Raw genomic sequence first — 19,637 nt, forward strand, 5'->3', positions numbered from 1 at the left:
GGAACATGATTCAGGCTAAAGCTAAAGAGGTCCATATCTGGTCAGTGGTTGGATGGGAGGTAATAATAATAATAATAATAATAATAATAATAATAATAATAATATAATGCCATCTTCAACCAGGCCTATATATATATAGTGTGAGAGAGAGTTTTTTATACTGTAATTTTATGTTGTGAACTGCCCTAAAATCTAAAGATGAATTTAATAAAATCATCATCATCTAGGATGGAACAAAGAATATTATCACAACTATTTGTTTCCCTGGTTTATCCTCTGATTCTGTAAGATAAATTGGTCAAAAGCATTTGTCTGGTTTAAGGTAATCCAGTGAGCTTCATAAGCAAGTGAGAAATTCAAGTTCTTGCTAAACCTTGGACAGATCCTGGCAGTCATGGTGCAGGCATGACCTGTATTGTCTGTTCACAGGGAAATACTTTGGTTTTCATAGTATGGTGAGGCAGTAGATATAATCCTCCCTCCCACACAAAGAGATACTAGGAACTATGAGTCATCAGTTCAACTAACTGGCAAGGAAGATTCAGGGGCGGCAAAGGGAGGTATCTCTAAGCTTTAAATTTAAAAAATTTAGGAAAGCCGAAATCTTTTTATACACACCACAGTCTCTGAGTGGTAAGAGACTTCAAGGGTTCCAGCGCTTCAGTAGGGGTTGGTCCCCTTGAAATGAACGTCACTGGAGATGGTGATGTGTTTAGGGTACAGGGGTACCTCGGGTTAAGAACTTAATTTGTTCCAGAGGTCTGTTCTTAACCTGAAACGGTTCTTAACGTGAGGTACCACTTTAGCTAATGGGGCCTCCCACTGCCGCACTATTTCTGTTCTCATCCTGAAGCAAAGTTCTTTAACCCGAGTTACTATTTCTGCGTTAGTGGAGTCTAACCTGAAGCGCCTGTAACCCGAGGTACCACTGTATACGGTTTTATTTGCCCATATATGCAACTTGAGCATGAGGCGGCAGGTCTCAACATTTACACTTCAAAAAGATCTTCCTTCCCCATGAGGATTCTTGGGGAGAAGAGGTTTCCCCATAAAGTCACAGCTTTGGTTTTAGCACACAGGGCAAGTCTAGCTGCTGTGTCAGCCCAGCTCCAGAACAGGCCTAGACAAAAGCTAGCTCCTGGCCTATTCTTACTCATCTAGCAAAGTGAGATGGGAAAAGGCACATGCTCTCCTCCTGAAAGCATCACTAGCTAGCTAGTTTCTATGGCAACACATCGGGGGTTGCCATACTGTATTCCCAAAAGTGGGTGGGAGGGTTTTTTTGCGCCCTAGTTGCAATACATCCAGGTTTTCCCAGACATTTTGGCCGGACGCCATTTTGACAGTCCAATTACCGGACATGTCTGGGGAAAACCCAGATGTATGGCAGCCCTTAACACATCTGTTTTTGACCAACATGCATGCAAACTACTACTACAAAAAAAGGAAGAAACCAACTTTGCCATTTCAGCAGTCCCTTCTACTACAAACTGCCATCTTACAAAGGCAAAATCACAGGCTTGGTTGGGGGCCCCAGGCATCATCCAAACCAACCCACCAATCCTATAACAATACAGTGGCCTACCTCACAACATTCCCTAGGATGCCACCCTCTCAGCCTTACCATACCTATCCATATTCTTCCTACTGTCTTGGGGGGGGGGGGAGTGTCTGTTTGTGATGGTTTTCCTGGGATGTTTGGGGCCAAAGAGCCGCTTTACTGCTGAAATGTGGGGTGTTTTGCTTTTTCAACCATTATCACCCACCCCTTTTGACTTCATTGTATGGCACTTTGAACACCACAATCTCCAGATAAAATATTAATTTATTTAATTCATATGCTGAGCTTTATCCAAAGATCTGAGTGGCGTACAACATCAAAAACATAAATTTACATAGCATCGTGGTAGTAATAATCACATGAAAAAAGAGATTATTTAACATTTTGAATCCCACTCTTCGTTAAAGAAATAACAATCCCAGATAGGCTATGGATAAATAACAAAAAACATCGGTTTAGATTATATTATATCCTTAGTATTGTGGCTTGAGGCTGCAAATCCGGTGTGTGTACAGTATTGGGAAGGGAAAGCCGCGCTGAACAGAGCGAAACTCCCGACGCCATCCGTACGCATTGAATATACGTGACGTGAGGCAAGGTCGCCCCCCGCCGCCCCGTTTCCCTGTAGACGGGCGCCGTCATTGATAAAAGTCTCGAGTCTGCGCCCGCGTTCCATCGGGTCCCCAACGTTCGGAAGGAGAGCTCGTCGGCCAATGAGAGAGCAGCTCGGGGTGGGGCCACCCGCGGCCGCCCCCGCCTCCTCCCCCTCCTCCCACGTGCCTTTCGCTTTGCATCGCCGCCGCCGCCGCCTCCTCGCCCTCGCATCCGCTTTTCTTTCGGTTTCCTTTCTTGCGCGCGTCCGAGGCCGGTCTTCTCCGGCGAGGATGGCGGAGTGGCGGTGGGGGACGGAGGAGGAAGACCAAGCAGGCGAGGAGGAGGAAGAGGAGGAGGAAGGATTCTGGGAGTACGATTCCACCTGGGAAGAGGAGGAAGAAGAGGAGGAGGGAGAAGAAGGAGAAGAAGAAGGTGGAAGGCAGCTGGAGGGAGATGTGGGGAGGAATGACTCGGGGGCGGCTCCAGCAACAGCAGCCGATGACAAAGGCGCAGGAATTCAAGAGAACCCCCAGCCCAACAGCAGCCCGGGCTGGAGGTCGTCCTTCGGTAGCCAGGTGAGGGTCTTTGCCTGTGGGTTGGGGGGGGGGAATGTAAGGTGGCCTTTGATCCCTTCCGGGTCTCCGCAGAGGAGGAGGCAAGGGCGCGCGGGGGGGTGTCGTGTGTGAGCGCGCTTTAAAAAATAAATCCATTTACTGGAGAGGTTGCAGCGCACGATTTCTTTCCCAACGTGGTGTTTTTTGGTTTTAGAAGGGGCTCGTTTGCCGCTGTTAGCGTAGGGAGGGGCGGCGTGATCGGAAGGGAGATAACTGTTACGGTTCTTCTTACGTAACTCGACCTCTCCCTCCGGTGAAAACAAGAAAACAAAAACAAAAAGCCCTCTTAAAAAACGTCTCCACGATCAGAAATATTTGAGAAGGTGTCGGCAGGGCAGGTGGGACGCTGCTCCCGTCTTCCTCGGCCTCAAAGGGTTGGGCGCACGTCTTGTTGCAGATCAGTGCATTTGCAAAGGGGTCTCTTGTCCAGCGTTTCCCAAAGCTGCGGGGATGCAGGAAGTGGGGCGATGGCTAGATACTGTTATTAAGCGCTTATAGTGGTGGTGGGGAGGGGGGGTGCAAAGGTGTTTTTAACTGTCCTGTTCTTTCCTCCTAATTGCAGGAACACACCGGTCTAATTTGTTACATTAATGTTTAATTCTGTATTGTGTTTTTAATGTTCGATTGGGTGGCTGGGAAAACCCAGCCAGATGGGTGAGGTATAAATATATTATTATTATTATTATTATTACAACATTAATATAGCACACATCCAGCCAAATTCTTGGGGGCATTCACAATAAGGTACGGAATAATGATGTACAGTATAATAAAAAAATAATGATGATGATGTGCATTTCACAATAAAACTCTTAAAACCAAAGTTACATTACATAGCAGAAAACACAGCCCAAACCCTAAACCCAGCAGATGAAACAATTAAGAACATGGAAGAAAAATAAATCTACTAGGCGATAGTTGCATAGTTATGAAACTTTTTAAAAACAAGTCTTCTTATTTTATGCATTTCCACATGTCACTTTAAAGCTTAACCATAGTTAAAAATGAGCTGTGGTTTAATGCAAATGGCCAGCTTTTTGTTGCACGCTGCGCAAAACTTTGCTCCTGCTGTCACAACATTGGCGAGGGAGCAAGCCAATTTTATTACGTGTGAACCAGCACTCATGGTTTGTTTGGAGAGAAAGAAACCATGCGCACTGGGTTACATATGTAAAGTTCGGCCAGCTTCTGGTTTGTTCCCTCCCCAGCGCAACAGGAGCAGGGGAGGAACAAATGAAATCACACTGCTCATTCACATTAAAAGCTTCCCTAAACAGGGGTGCCTTCAGATGTCTTCTAAAAGTCAGATAGTTGTTTATTTCCTTGACATCTGGTGGGAGGGCATTCCACAGGTCGGGCGCCACCACCGAGAAGGCCCTCTGCCTGGTTTCCCTGTAACCTCACTTCTTGCAGCGAGGGAACCGCCAGACGGCCCTTGGAGCTGGACCTCAGTCTCTGGGCAGAACGATGGGGGTGGAGACACTCCTTCAGGTATATCTTGCATCTCCCACAACAGAAATAGAAACTAATATTTGGATTTGGTTTTGCTGTGCAACCTGCGAGAAATGAAACTGAAATATAATAGTGCCTGTACTGTATAAGGCCCTATCATATTTCAGTTTCTAAGTTTGCACTGATTCTTAGGAAGCAACCTGAGAAGGTCAAGATTGCTGGTGCAGATGCCAAATTTAATACCAGTCTGCTTTTGGAATTTGTCTGCTTTTTGGCTGATTCACCCAGATCAGCTGAGTAGGAGGGACACCTCCCAGCTCTGTATCTGTGTTGCTTGTTGCTGCTGTCAAAATTAGTGGGGTGGGTCAGACACAAAAATTGATTGGGAAGCCACATCCGGTTCTCAAACTGGGGGTTAAACACCCCCATTACATAATAGAATTACATAATAGAAAGTATTAATAAGCGAACATGAATTAAAGGGGGGGGAGGGGTAAGCCATTCCAGGTATGGAATTAATTGACTGCTTTTTTGTGAAGTTCAAAACTTTCTTTGGTCCAGGGTGGGATGTTCTGGGTAAATAATAATACAATAATTTGTTATTTATACCCCGCCTATCCGGCTGGGTTTCCCCAGCCACTCTGGGCGGCTCCCAACAGAATATAAAAAAATACGGTAGAGCATCAAAAACTTCCCTAAACAGGGCTGCCTTCAGGTGTCCTCTAAAAGTCAGAAAATTGTTTATTTCCTTGACATCTGAAGGGAGGGCGTTCCACAGGGCGGGCACCACAACCAGTAAGGCCCTCTGCCTGGTTCACTGTAACCTCACTCCTCGTAGGAACCACCATAAGGCCCGCGGAGCTGGACCTCAGTGTCCAGGCTGAACAGTGGGGGTGGAGATGCTCCTTCAGGTATACTGGGCCGAGGCACTTCTTGGCCAGAAAAGCAAATTTTCTATTTTTGGCCAGTTACCAGAACTATTGAATGCAATGCTTGAAAAATAGGCTCCCGTGAAGCCATTTGTTTAAATGCAGCTGTCAGCAAGCAACAAAGAAATATTATTTCTGAGTCATTCCACACACCAATCTTCTTCAACCTGGTGCGTTTCAGATGTTTTGGACTACAACTCCCAGCAACCAGGGCTGATTTGAGTTGTAGTCCCCAAATCTGGTAGGATTCCAGGTTGGAAAAGACTGCCACAAACTATTCACTGATTCTTGTTCAGTGGTCATAGGAGTTGCGCCACTGATATTCTTGACCTTGCAATTCTATGACCACTTAATATTCCCAGAAATAAAGAAGAACCACGATGAACCAAATGAAGAGGATTTTTTTGTCGGGTGTTGGTGAAATGTGTTAGTTCTGACTGTTGATACCAATGTCCTAAATGTTTCTAAAACTTTTAAATGTCCTGTTTTCTTTCTGCAGGAGTGGCAAAGGCCAAACCTTGGCTCCATGAGCTTTAGAAAATGCAAGGTAGGTGTTTTCTTTTTTAAGTTTTGTGCCTTTTAAAGAATTGGACTGTATGTCTTCATCCGTGTTCTCCTGTGGCCTTTGGCCCGATGCAAGTGAGCGAGATTGGTGGTCTTGCTGTTTTCATGCCTTCCTGAGCTGAAGGACCAGCTTTGAGCTGCAAAGAATCTAAACTATAAACGCTGAAGTAGCTTGTTAGTCCCAGTAGCTACCAATTAAGTTTCTGGGCTCAATTGGAAGTGTTGGTTTTGATCTATAAAGCCTTACGAGGCTGAAGACCCCAGTCTCCCCGCTGGTTGCCCCACCTCTCCAGTCCCATTTTCGTTCCAGGCATCACTTTAAGACCCATTTAATTTTTGCAAGACCGTTGTTCACCACCCTCTATGGGCTCTTTACAAGGAAGGGCAGGATACAAGACATCAAATAGCATAGTTGCTTTGCAGACTTATGTACTGTAGAGGGGAAGAGGTGCAAAACCTGCACTTATCCCTTTAATAAGGAGGCACCATGGACTTGCTCCTGCAGCGTATGTTCGTGTGGATGTTACCGCCCTTCCCATTATTGGGGTGCCTCTACTCACCACGTTAGTCCAGTGTGAGGGTTGGGGAGCCTCAGCACTGAGCAGCAAATGTCTCTCTGGCCCTTGGAACTGTCCCCAGGCCATACCTGTCACTGGCCCTGCATCCCACCTGTCACAGGAGCGCTGGCGGCTACTCTAGAGTAACGACTCTCCGACACGCTGCCTTTTCATGCTTTTATTATGTGCAGACTATTTACAGTGCAGAAGCTGTACAACGTACATGTTCTCAGTCTGGGTCAGTACCCCGGAATGGTGATTCCCGCGTCTTTTTCCAACAAAGTAGTCTGGGAATCCCCAATCTCCGCCCCCGTTTCTTCTTGCGCAGCTCCGGAACTGGAGGGAGGGGTCTCCTAGCCGTGTTTTCCTTCCTCCCCTTTTCCCTCTCCCTTCCTTCCTCTCCCGGGCGGAGCAGGGGCTCTGTGACCCTGTCAGAGCCCTGCCCTCTACTTCCTGCTTCCCCGTTAGACTCATCCCCTTCCCCGCTCCCGCTTGTGCTCGGGGAAGAACTGGTTGTCAAGATGGGAGGGGGTAGTCTATAGCTCCTGTCCCTCACACCACCCTATATGTTTTTGCCTGGCTGGAACTTGTCCTCCTTGAACTCTACTAATGCCTCATGGGGGAGGGTGTGTGTGTGTGTGTGTGTGCACGCGCACTTGCGCATAAAAACTAACCTGCTGCCCAAGGGTCAAATTTACATTTCCTGTTCCACTCACTTGGACTTGGAAAAGACCCTTGGGTTCATCTAGTCCAGGGTCTAGATCAGTGTTTCCCAACTTTGTGCCTCCAGCTGTTTTCGGACTACAATTCCCATCATTCCTGACCACTGGTCTTGCTAGCTAGGGATGATGGGAGTTGTAGTCCCAAAACATCTGGAGGCACAAGGTTGGGAAACACTGGTTTAGATGACCCTTTGGGATTCTTTCACAAACCTGGGTCTCCACCTGTTTTTGGACTACAATTCCCAGCATCCCTGACCACTGGTCCTGCTAGCTAGGGGCAAACCCTGATCTAGTCGAACTTCCTACAATGCAGGAATAGGCAGCTGTCCCGTACGGGGATTGAACCTGCAACCTTGGCTTTATCAGCACCACACTCTATCCAACTGAGCTGTGGCCCTCAGAAGGTTGTGCAGAAGAGAATGTGGCCCTCGGCCAAGGAGCACTCTCAGGGCATGTCTTCCCGTAAAAATATCACTTGAGAGCATGACGGGAGTGAACCAGTAAACCATTTGACATGCAGTGATTCAGCTACCCTGACTGAGGTTTCACTATTCATGGAACCAGACTGCTTGTTCTGTGATGTGGGATACTAAAAATAAAGCCTTTGGCACGGTGGAAGTCTGCTTACAAACTGCGCCGAGAGTCGATACGCAGAGGCAAGGTTGGCAGTTGAGCAGGAAGGCCGAGGCTCACAGACTGACCACTCAAGTTCTTTTCTAGCAAAGCAGCCGTGGGTTCAGTAAAGGCATGGCAAGTTGGTGCCAGCTAGCTATAACCCCCATGTCGAAGCACGCCAATGACATTCTTTCCCCATAACATCCACATCACTAGGGCTGCGCACTGGATTCAGCCACACCCTGAACCAGATCAGGCCTATACAGAGGGAGTCGGGCGAGTCAGGATCAGACAGCCATGGGTTGCTGTGGGTCAGGTTGGAGGGACCAGAGCAATTCGTGGCTGTTGGGGAGCAGACCATGAAAGCCCAGCGAAAAATCCAAGGGCCAGACCCAACTTCCTGCCTGCCTTGCACTTGCCTTCCTGCTTGATGACCCCCTGCCTTGGATCACCGCTTCTGCTCAACAGCTGTTGATAATAATAATAATAATAATAATAATAATAATAATAATAATTCTTCTGCCCGGACACTGAGGTCCAGCACCGAGGGCCTTCTGGTGGTTCCCTCGTTGCGAGAAGCCAAGTTGCAGGGAACTAGGCAGAGGGCCTTCTCGGTGGTGGCGCCTGCCCTGTGGAACGCCCTCCCAACAGATGTCAAAGAGGAAAACAACTACCAGACTTTTAGAAGACATCTGAAGGCAGCCCTGTTCAGGGAGGCTTTTAATGTTTAATAGATTACTGTGTTTTATTTTTCTGTTGGAAGCCGCCCAGAGTGGCTGGGGAAACCCAGCCAGATGGGCGGGGTATAAATAAAAAAATATTATTATTATTATTGTTGTTGTTATTGTTATTGTTATTGTTATTTATACCCCACCCATCTGGCTTGGTTTTCCCAGCCACTCTGTTGAGGCGAGCGATGAATTCTGTGGGGCTCTGCAAACAGCTTTCATTTGGGGGCACCCCTTCCCAACCAAGATTGAACACCCTGCTCAGCGCAACTTACTTGGGGCCGTATCTGGGGCAGGGTGGTAGTTCCCAAAGCAGGGTGGATGTGTGGGGTTGTGCAGAACCCCATAAAAGTCACCCCTGTGCCTTCACTGAGCATAAGCCTGCTGATTTAAAGGTCCTGCAGATTTAGGATTGTCAATAGTATGAGAGATTATGTGGCGAGCTGGCATAGTCCGCTAAACATGAGCACTGCATCTAAAATAGATTTTCATAGAATTCTGGAGTGTCAAGGGACCCTGAGGATCATCTAGTCCAACCCCCTGCAACGCAGGAATATTCAGCTGCCCCATACAGGGATTGAACCTGCACCCTTGGCGTTTTCAGCACCACGCTGTAACTGAGCTGAGCTATCCAGGCTTCACTGGAATTTTGCTCCCTTGGATCTAAGTAACTCTGCGCTTTGCATTGTCGATATGGAAGGACTATATCAGCTTTTGGGGTGGTCTGGAGGGTTTTTTATAGTGATAATTCAGCTTCACAGTCCCTCCCTAAACTCTCGTCGTCGTCCCCCCTCTCTTAGAACGCAGCTGGTCGCAACTGGATGGCAGCAAAAGATATGCAGAAATACAGGCAACATTATCCGGTAAGAGTGTGTTGATCATCGTTCATAATAAGAGACTGCTAGCTGGCTGTGTCATTCATTTATTGTATGCCGCCGATCTTGTCTATAAGCCCCCAATGATCCACGTAACTAAGATCTGAATGGCGCTTAATTTATGAATGAAACTTCCCTGTCAGGGGTAGCCAACTGGGTGCTCTCCAGATGTTGGACTCCCCAGTCAGCATCAGCCCCAGTCAGGCTCATGGCCAGGAGTGATGGGAGCCTCTCTCCAGCAAATAAATCATTGGTTCCAAAAAAAAAAAGGCTCTTTCCGACGTCCTGGGGTAGCTCAGTGATAGATCACCCACATCCTCCACTGATATTCCCTCCTTCCTTCTTTCCTTCCTCAGGGTTTGGAAGAAACTGAAATGAGAGAGGAGAAAATGTGGAATTTGAGGTTTTACAAAAACGAGATGAGTTTTCAGCCTAATGGTATGGCTTTTTATATTATTCTCTCTTTTCCCAAAGGCAAATGTTAGCTCTGACAAGGTTGCTTTCCCCCCACTGGCCCTTGACAGGGGAATGAATTGTATTTGGTTTTACAACGCTGTTTATTTATGCCTGTTCCCTCCCTGCAGAAATTATTGAAGGCCTGTATATATGTCCTACAGCTGTTCCCCCTGGAAGGCAAAATTAAATCTGTAAAAGGGAACCCATTGTATTCTGCTGTTGCAAGGAGCAGGTTTCATTCTCTCTTTTTTCCGGGGCAAAAGGCCTCTGTCTCTCCCGCAAGTGTTTATGAATTCTTCCTCACAATACACCAGATAGGTCAGCCGTGCAGTAATTCCTACAGCCCCTGAGTGGTGGTGATTGCCTGCAAAATCCAATGGCTTGGAACACTGGAAATTGCATTATATCAAGTCAGGCCATTGGCGCATCTAACCGAGTATTGCCTACACGGACTGGCAGCAGCTCTCCAGGGTTGTAAGCGGGGGATGCCAGTACTCTCAGCCTGGATAGCTCAGTTGGTTAGAGCGTGGTGCTGATAACGCCAAGGTTGCAAGTTCAATCCTCATATGGGACATATTCCTGCATTGCAGGGGGTTGGACTAGATGATCCTCAGGGTCCCTTCCAACTCTATGGTTCTCTTTTCCTGAAGCCTCCATCACCTGGCATTCAGAAGCACATGACCACCAACTGTGGAAAGTACAGCACAGCCATCATGGCTGATAGCCAATTGGTAGTTCTGTCCTCTATAATTTTATCTAATCCTCTTTTCACGACACCCAAGTCAGTGGCAATTGCTGCCTCTTGTAGCAGCGAATCCCATAGTTCATGCACTGTGTGAAGAACCATTTTTTGCCCATTCTGAATCTTCCTCCCTCCAGTGTCAAAGGGACTAGGGTGGCGCTGTGGTCTAAACCACTGAGCCTCTTGGGCTTGCCGATCAGAAGGTTGGTGGTTCGAATCCCTGCAACAAAGTAAGCTCCCATTGCTCTGTCCCAGCTCCTGCCAAACTAGCAGTTTGAAAGCATGCCAGTGTAAGTAGATAAATAGGTACCACTGCGGCAGGAAGGTAAACGGCGTTTCCGTGCGCTCTGGTTTCCGTCACGGTGTTCTGTTGCACCAGAAGCGGTTTAGTCCTGCTGGCCACAAGGCCCCAAAAGTTGTATGTGGACAAATGCCGGCTCCCTCGGCCTGAAAGTGAGATGAGCACCGCAACCCCATTTGACTGGACGCCTTTGACTGGACTTAACTGTCCAGGGGTCCTTTACCTTTACCTTTTTACCCGGGCATTTGGTGGCTGCAGAATACTGTTCCTGGCATCCCCAAGAGTGCTGGTTATTACGTAACCGCAACTGACTTTAGATGTCTTTAATTGTTTTTGGAATGTTTTAGCTGTTTTTGAACATTCTGCTTGGGTTTCGTTTTGAATTGGGTATCTGTTTGCCACCCTGGGCATCTTTGAGAGGAAGGGCAGCGTATAGAATAAGAGAGTGAGAGAATCTCTCCATTTACATGTTGTGCCTGATTTTAGACACTTATGTTTTTCATCCTCTTCTAGGCCTCCTTATTGAAGATCTCCTTGAGATGTGGCATAATGACTATGTAACTCTGGAAGAAAACCATTCATATATCCAGTGGTAAATGGCCCCTGTTAGATATTCTAATGGCACATGGAGGGGGGAGAGTGCTGTAGGCTGTTTTCTGTATTTCCTTTCCCCTTCTCTTCTTTGGGGGCTCTCCAAAATCTGAGCCAGAGCATCTTCCAGAGGGGCTGTAACACACTTCATTTGGGCGGGGCTGCAATGAAAAACAGGGTTATTTTCATCAAATATTGTTACTAGTGAATTGCAGCTTGCATTCTAAAAATATTGATGTGTTCTGGGCTACCACTGTTCGTGCCCTCACTGACCAATGAGAGTAACATTTAAAAGCATCACAGTCCCTGTGCTGTATTCATACTCAAGGTTTTGATGGCTGATGCAAAGCTCAGCCCCAGTTATTTGTTAAACAAAATGCTTGGGGTGTGTGGCACTCACATGTCGGTCTAAGGGTTTGGGTAGATGTGAGCAGGTCCTAGGCAGTTTGGGGCTTTATATACCAGCAGTAAAAACCTTAAACCAGTTGCCAGCCAGTGAAGATCCTTTTAATAGTGTGTCCTCCACACAGAGAGCCAGTGTGGTGTAGTGGTTAAGAGCGGTGGACTCGTAATCTGGTGAACCGGGTTTGCGTCTCTGCTCCTCCACATGCAGCTGCTGGGTGACCTTGGGCTATTCACACTTCTCTGAAGTGTCTCAGCCTCACTCACCTCACAGAGTGTTTGTTGTGGGAGAGGAAGGGAAAGGAGATTGTTAGCCGCTTTGAGCCGCTTTGAGTGATAAAGAGGGATATCAAATCCAAACTCTTCTTCTTCCTTTTCTCAAGCCTAACTTTGGGGGTTAGGGGGTAGCAGGGAAGGGCTCTGAAGCCACCTGTGGGCATCGTGTTGCAGACCTCTGTTGTAATGTGTAGCCAACTTTCTGAAGCCTTGAAGATGTGGGTCATATCTAAATAAACTGATCCATTTTCAAGCTTAATCAAGGTCTCTTGGGTATTTCTGCAGAAGTTAAGGTTTCTGTGCAATGCGGAAGAATCCTCTCAGCTCTGTCACACTCGTGGCAGTTGGTAAAAAATTGTGAGTCCAGGGGCATAATTGTCTCTTATAAAATGGCTGCTTCCAGAAGGTGCTCATCAGGGAGGCAGAACCTCTACCCTCGCTCCCGAACAAGTGGGGTCACTGTTACTTGCCAGAAGGGATGAGAAGACAAGGAGGTCAGCACAGTGGAACTGCACCAGTGGAAACAATCTAGTGCTCCTGCCAGTGTGTTTGCACCCCATCAACCTTCCTGCTGCAGCAGCAGCCCACCTTCCAGGATGGGAGTTGGGATCCAACAACATCTTGAGGGCCACCATGCTGGATTCTGTGCATCTTAGCAGTTGGGGTGCCCTGCCTGTTTCTGAGCTAAATTATTGTTTTCTTTGCAGGCTTGATTCTCCTCTTTGTTTGACTTCCTTCCAGGTTATTTCCTTTGCGTGAGCCGGGAAGGAACTGGCGTGCGCGGCTTCTCACCTGTCAAGAAATCCAGGTAGGAGGGTTCTTGCCCTTTAAAGAGGTGCTTTAAAACCACAGGTAGGGGGGAATGGATTCTGAGTTCTCTGCCCTCTTTTTACACCCATTTATGAAATAATAGCAACTCTGACTGTAGTGGCTTTGCCGCTGTGACTGCTGGAGCCCATAAGACCTGTGTCTCGATTTCTCCACTTCCATACTGGCACCAGTCACCAAACCCAGGAATTCCCAGAGGTGTCTTCCCTCTAGCTTTCGGTCGGAGGATGGAGACCTGCCTCTGGTTCCCAGTGAGGTGACCTACAACCTGCATTTCTAGCTATCAGGACTGAAGGGAGTTATAGCTCAAAGTATATGGAGGGCACCAGAATGAAGGGTGCTGAGTTGCTCCTTGATGGAACACTTTGGCCAGCTTCTAAAGTTGCTGCTGCTGTTTCGATTTTAAAATGTTTGTATATAATTGTTCATACAGCATCTCGCAACGGGTTGCATAAGTCAAAAATGCCGCCCACAAAGTAAAATAGTAACAAATAAGCTAAAATGTTTAAACAAGCAGTGCTTAATTTTTTTTAAAAAAAATATCACAATATATTTTTACCTCTGGATTGTAATAAAAACCTCAAAGCAGTTTTTGAGTAGAATGAAACAAGAAAATCATCAGTAAAGAACAACCATTTTGTGTCTTGCCCGTTTCAGGCCTTCAAGAAATCGAAGGAAGTCATGGCGAGGTTCGTCCGGGCTTACAAGCTCATGCTGGACTTCTACGGAATCGAGCTGCTAAATGAGAAAACAGGCAAATTGGGGCGAGCAGAGAACTGGCGAGAGAGGTTCGAGAACCTCAACCGGTGAGTTGCTTTGCTAGACATACTTGTGCATAAAAGTCACCAAGTGGCCTGCAAGGCAGTCCCTTGGCTACTGCAGTCATCAAATGTGAATGAAGCTGAGTGAAGCTGGCTTTGTGCTGTGCTTGCATAGAAAGAGCTATTCTGTACTAGTCTCAAGAACATCAGGAGAGCCCTCTGGATCAGGCCAATGGCTCATCCTGTTCCCACAAGGGCCAACCAGGTGCACATGGGAAGCTTGCTTCTCTGCTTGTAATTCTCTCCCCGCTTGTGATTCCCAGCAGCTGGGATTCAGAAGTGTTACTGCTTCTGACAAAACATAACCATCATGGCCAGTAGCCATCAATACCCGAATGCTCTGTGAGATGATGGGCTGCGCTAGGATCCATGGATTTTGCAGTGGGTTTGTGAGTGAACTTGGGCCGTTCTCCACCCCCAGTTCTTGGTCTGGGATCCTGTGTGGGAACACCAGCTACTTAAGCTGAGGGGTGCTTGATAGGCTGAGCGCCATCAAGGCAAAAACACTCTGCCAACCAGAGTTTCTGCATAAAAGCATCATAATAAGAATTTTATTATTTGTGCACCGTGCATCTGACTGGGTTGCTCCAGCTGTGCTGGGCGCCTTCCAAAAGATAGAGAAGCATAATAAAACCTCAAACGCTAAAAACTTCCCTATACAAGGCTGCCTACAGTCGTACCTTGGAAGTTGAATGGAATCTGTTCGACTTCCAAAATGTTCAAAAACCGAAGTGCAGCTTCTGATTGGCTGCAGGAGTTTCCTGCAGCCAATCAGAAGCCCCGTCGGACGTTTGGCTTCCAAAAGAACATTCGAAAACTGGAACAGTCCCTTCTGGGTTTTGATCATTCGGGAGCCAAAACATTCGAAAACTGGGCTGTTTGACTTCCAAGGTATGACTGTAGCTGTTAATTTCCTTGACATCTGATGGGAGGGCATTCCACAGGGAGGGCGCCACTACCAAGAAGGCCCTCTGCTTGGTTCCCTGTAACTTCACATCTCACTTGTTCCATTCCAAAAAGTAAGTGGGAATGTCCTTTGCAGGATATTTGGATAGTAGCTCCCTTCCATGCTAGTTGTTTGCCTTCACAATGTGAGACTGACTTCGCCTTCTTTCTCCCCCTTTCAGGTTCAGCCACAATAATTTACGGATCACCCGCATCCTGAAATGCTTGGGAGAGTTGGGCTACGAAAACTATCAGCTTCACCTGGTGAAGTTCTTCCTGACGGAGATCCTGGTCCACCAGCAGCTCCCGCGGGTTCTGAGAAGTGCCTTGGACTACTTTGTTTTCACTGTCCGGAACAAGCAGCAGCGGCAGGAGCTGGTGCATTTTGCATGGCGGCACTTCACGCCCAAGCGGGATTTCGTCTGGGGCCCGCACAGGAAGCTCCGCCGGTTCAAACCCCGCTCCCCAGAATTCCTGAACAGCGAGCGGCTTGAGGGGGGGCAGGATGAGGATGGAGAGGAGACTGGAGGAAAGAGTGAAGTCGAGCAGCAGCATAAAACGTGCCAGAGACTTGAGGAAGAGCCTGCTAGGAGGGAGAGTGTGGGAAACGATCAAGACGAGCTGCTGGACAAGACAGGCACCGTTCACCCTGCTGTAGACCAAACAACCAGAAATCTGATTGTTGAGCCTGTATGCAAAAGTAATGCTGAGCTGGGGTTTTCATCCAGCGACTCTGTCCCTAGCAAAGTTAGTGAGGGAGAGCCTTCCTCTGGGATCTGTGGCGATGGATTGCAGGCCGGAGATTCTCCGGGACCCCAAACGAGTCCCGCAGGTGAACACGAAGCTTCAGCTAAGATGAGTCAACGTGGGCTCGCAACATCAGAGGAAGTCAGGGCGGAGAAGGACGGCGGGAAAGAAGACGCAGCGGTTTCTTCGTTTGTCCAAACGGGAAGGCAGGATCTTGTGGAGGAGGGCGAGAGGAAAGATGGAGCGTCAGGTTCTTCGTCTCCCCAGCTGGAAAAGCAGGATCCTGCAGACGAGGCTGAGAGCGGAGCGTCCGGTGAAAGTCTGAAGGAATGCAAGAAGAGGAAGCTGGAGATGAGCAGGCTGAGCGAGGAAAGCGTCAGGGTGGTGAAAAGCCCCACCGACATTGAGAAGATCTCTGTCAACCTCGGAGAGGTTGTGATTGGTCAGAAGGGGACCGGTGGCCTTCTGCTCACGGAGGAGAAGGCCTGCCCTTCACTGCCTCAAGGAGCTGCTATTGATGGTAGATACCTGAAGGAGACGGAAGCCACTGACGCAATGAGAAAAAGGCGGAAAGTTGAGATGGCATTGGAAGGCGGTGCCTCGGGGACACCCGCAGAGGCGGGCATCGAGGTGGCGTCCTCTGAGACTCAGATAAGCTCCGCCAGCACCGAGAGGACGGATCGAGCCTGCCGCGATGCGACAGAAACAATGGGTGGCGCTCCTACAAATAGCGACTGTAGAACGCCAGGTGTGGATTTATTGGTTAATTCCAAAACTAACGCCCCGTCGAGCCTTTCACCGGACAGCTGTGCGCCAGCCCAGTCTGGCAAGCAAGGAACTACTGCCGTGGAAGGCAAGAGATTGCAGGCCAGCGAAACTCTGCCATTCAGTGAAAAGGAGGATGTGGGTGGCGAAAGCCCAGGACAGAAAGAGGGGGGCATTGAAGGAAAGGCAGAGGAAGTGGCAGATAGGAATGAAGCACCTGAAACAGTGGAGAGTGTGAATTCTGTATCAGGGCCAGAAGCAGAATAGCTTTATCCTGGATAAGAAAGGTGGTTCCACTGATTCTGGAGGCAGTTAAAAGGACATACTGTTTTACAAGTTGATCAGAACAGAACCAGTCCACTGCCCGTGTGTGTGTTTTGGTTCCTCTTTTTTTGTATACTTGATTATGAAGCCCAAGACCTCTAAATGGGTTGTTTTCACTGGGAACAGACAACAAAGGCTTTGAGATGAAACACCCCCAGTTGTTGACTTGCGTACTTGATCTTCTAAAATAATGTGTGTGGGTTTTTTCCTTCACTTTATAAATGATTCCAAATAGCTCTGGTTTCAAAACGGAAATCATTTTTTTGAGCAAGTAAATGCCACTTTGTGGGCAAATTTTCCAGTATTTACTAGAAGGTCCGAAAGGAATCTTATTTGTTAAATTAATCTTGCTTTGTTAAAATAAAAGTTCCTAACTTCTAGTTAGAGCTTCTAGTTTCTTTTCTTCATCATTAAATTGGGCATGTTTGAGAATGAGTTCTAAGCTAAACAATCTTGCAAAGGTCTCTTGGGAGAAGAATGTTTTGGGCATTTGATTTCATGTTCTTAAATGTAGAGAAGTAAGGAACAACAGTTGTTTTCTTCCAAATACTCCCCATAGACTTTGGTTTGTGAATAAGTTAAAAAACACAGATCTCAAGACCAATCCTTGGAGGACTCTGCTTTCTACATCTCTATTGGGAGAACTGTTCGTTTATTCTCACTCTCTGCTTCCTGCTACTTAACCATTTATCCATATGAGGAGAGTTTAAAGTGAGACGGGACTTGTGGGGGGTCTCTAGTGACTGGCCTTGCCCCCCAATGCAACTGAAGGCTTCTTTGCGACATTCCTATACTGCACCATCAACCAAGGCCTCTGGGTGGTTTTCAGGCTTATAATTCAAAACATGCAAATGAATGCAATCAAAACCTTATAGCAATCTCAACACAATATAGACTAAAATCCAGCACACGGCAGCGCAAGTGCAATGTAAAACCAGTATGGGCAAATGATTGCCTCCAATCATCTTAAAATGCACTAAAAGCTTTCGAATACAGTCTGAAAATACAAATGTCTTCTTTGTGCCAAAAGAAGATAGGTGGCACCAGGTGAACCTGTCTAGCGTGTCTGCCTTGCAGTAGGAGAAATCTAGAGGCGGCCTCGTATGAAGGTCTTGGGGACCAGGCAGGAATACTGGAAGCTGCAATCCTTCAGATAACCTCACTGGAACCTGCATAGGTTTTAAAGCCTGGCGGGGGACCCAGTGGCCCTCCAGTTGTTGGTGGGCTGGCAATTCCCACCAGCCCCACCCAGAATGTCCAATGGTTTGGGACAATGGGAAAGTCCACAGGTCCAGCAATCCAGGTTTAAAGTTTAAGACAAACACTTTGAATTGGGCATGAAAAGGAACTGGGAGCTAGTGCAGATGACCAAGCGGTGGTGTGATGTCTGCCCTGGTCTGGGCCAGCTGAAGTTTCCAGACTACGTAGAACAGGTAGTTCTCCAACCAGGAGGTTACTAGAGCCTGGATAACTCACAAGTCTCTCTCTGACCTGAGAAGGTTCTCTGAACACACACTGCTGGACCTAAGCACCCCCACCCTAAAATCACACACTTCACATTTTTTCCAGTGTGCTGCAGCTGTGAAAAAGACAAATGCCATGCTAATTATGATCTTTAGGAAAGAGAATGAAAATAAAATTCCAGAAGTGTCTGGAATACCGTACAGTTTGGTTGCTTCAAAAAGTGTTTCACAATCAAATCTCTAGCAGAGCGGAAGTGTTTCCTATAAGAATTATCACAGAATATCCACATTGCCTGACATCGTCCCAGACAGCTGTAGCTGATCTCTGGCGAATCTGGTTAATTCACACGTGCAGCTCGTCACTAATCGAGGGATCAATAAGTACAGTGGTACCTCGCAAGACGAATGCCTTGCAAGATGAATTTTTCGCAAGACGAATGCATCTTGCGATCTGGTGGTGACTCGCAAGACGAATTTGTGAAAAATTCGTCTTGTGAATCGCAGTTTCCCATAGGAATGCATTGAAATTTAATTCGTTCCTATGGGCAAAAAAAGAAATTTCAATGCATTCCTATGGAAAACTGTGATTCGCAAGACGAATTTTTCGCAAAACGAATTGACTCGCGGATCAAATTAAATTTGCCTTGCGAGGCACCACTCTGTGTCTGAACCCTTGTTGCCGGTTTGCGCAATACAGATTTTCCCCACTTAACGCAGTCCTGATTATCCATGGGTACAAATTCTAATGGATAAACTTAATGTGTGAGTTAAGTTGTTATGGATATGACCCCTGCAGCCATTCCTATCGTGGTGGGACTGATTCACAGGAATTGCTGTCTCAGATATATCCTTGGGTCACCCAGCTAACACCCTGTTAATGTTTTTCCATGTAAGTGGTGTCAGAGAGATCAAGACCTTCTTGCATTGCCAAATGGATCATCCACAACATATATTTAACCCACTTAGAACAGTCACAGCTTTCCACCTCCATCAAAATGTCTTTGTATTTCAGCCTATTCTCATCCATATTTGTCCTTTTAGGTTTCTTCGCCTCAAGTGGCGAAATCCACCTAGGAGTTTTCCTTTCCAACAAATCTTTGTATCTAATCCATACATTAAACAATGATTTCCTGATTATATGGTTTTTGAAACCTTTATGTAGCTTTACCTTATCATACCATAAATACGCATGCCACCCAAATGCATTATCATGGCCTTCCAAATCTAACACATCATCATTGTCTAGCAAAAACCATTCCTTCAACCAGCAGAAAGCTGCGGCTTCAAAGTAAATCTTTAAGTCTGGCAGTGAGAATCCTCCCCTTTCTTTTACATCTGTCAAAAGTTTGTATTTGATTCTGGGTTTCTTCCCCTGCCAGACAAATTTAGACAATGTCTTTTGCCACTCTTGAAAACATTTCAACTTATCCACTATCGGAAGGGCCTGAAATAAAAACAACATTCTTGGCAATACATTCATTTTAACCGTTGTTATTCTGCCCATTAAGGACAGTTTCAACCTTGACCATATCTCCAAATCTCTTTTGATTTCATTCCATAACTTCTCATAATTATCTTTATAGAGATTCAGATTTTTTGCAGTCATATTTACTCCCAGATATTTCACCTTTTTCACACATTTCAGTCCTGTGCAGTCCTCTACTCTTTGTCTCTCTTGCATCGTCAAATTCTTTTCTAATACTTTAGTTTTCCCTTTATTTAACTTAAAACCTGCCACTTTACCAAACTCTTGGATTATCTGCAA

At 46.8% G+C, this 19,637-nt stretch overlaps 1 protein-coding gene across 1 annotated transcript; it reads left to right on the forward strand.

The window, feature by feature from the left end:
* The first annotated feature begins 2,332 nt into the window (after nucleotides 1-2,332).
* Nucleotides 2,333-16,789, forward strand: OGFR (opioid growth factor receptor). Its single transcript, XM_035123926.3, has 8 exons — nucleotides 2,333-2,730; nucleotides 5,650-5,697; nucleotides 9,137-9,199; nucleotides 9,568-9,649; nucleotides 11,224-11,302; nucleotides 12,721-12,787; nucleotides 13,465-13,613; nucleotides 14,756-16,789. The coding sequence occupies exons 1-8, from the start codon at nucleotides 2,446-2,448 to the stop codon at nucleotides 16,350-16,352; spliced, it is 2,370 nt and encodes a 789-aa protein (XP_034979817.1). The 5' UTR covers nucleotides 2,333-2,445; the 3' UTR covers nucleotides 16,353-16,789.
* The last annotated feature ends 2,848 nt before the right edge of the window (nucleotides 16,790-19,637 follow it).

The sequence above is a fragment of the Zootoca vivipara genome, chromosome 7 (assembly GCF_965207765.1).
Source record: "Zootoca vivipara chromosome 7, rZooViv2.hap1.1, whole genome shotgun sequence".
Classification (NCBI taxonomy): Eukaryota; Metazoa; Chordata; class Lepidosauria; order Squamata; family Lacertidae; genus Zootoca; species Zootoca vivipara.

Excerpts from the sequence above, each read along its gene's own strand:
- OGFR (XM_035123926.3), top strand. The coding sequence starts at position 2,446 with ATGGCGGAGTGGCGGTGGGGGACGGAGGAGGAAGACCAAGCAGGCGAG. Across the intron at positions 5,698-9,136 it reads TGAGCTTTAGAAAATGCAAG|AACGCAGCTGGTCGCAACTG; the intron begins GTAGGTGTTTTC and ends CCCCTCTCTTAG. Across the intron at positions 9,650-11,223 it reads GATGAGTTTTCAGCCTAATG|GCCTCCTTATTGAAGATCTC; the intron begins GTATGGCTTTTT and ends ATCCTCTTCTAG.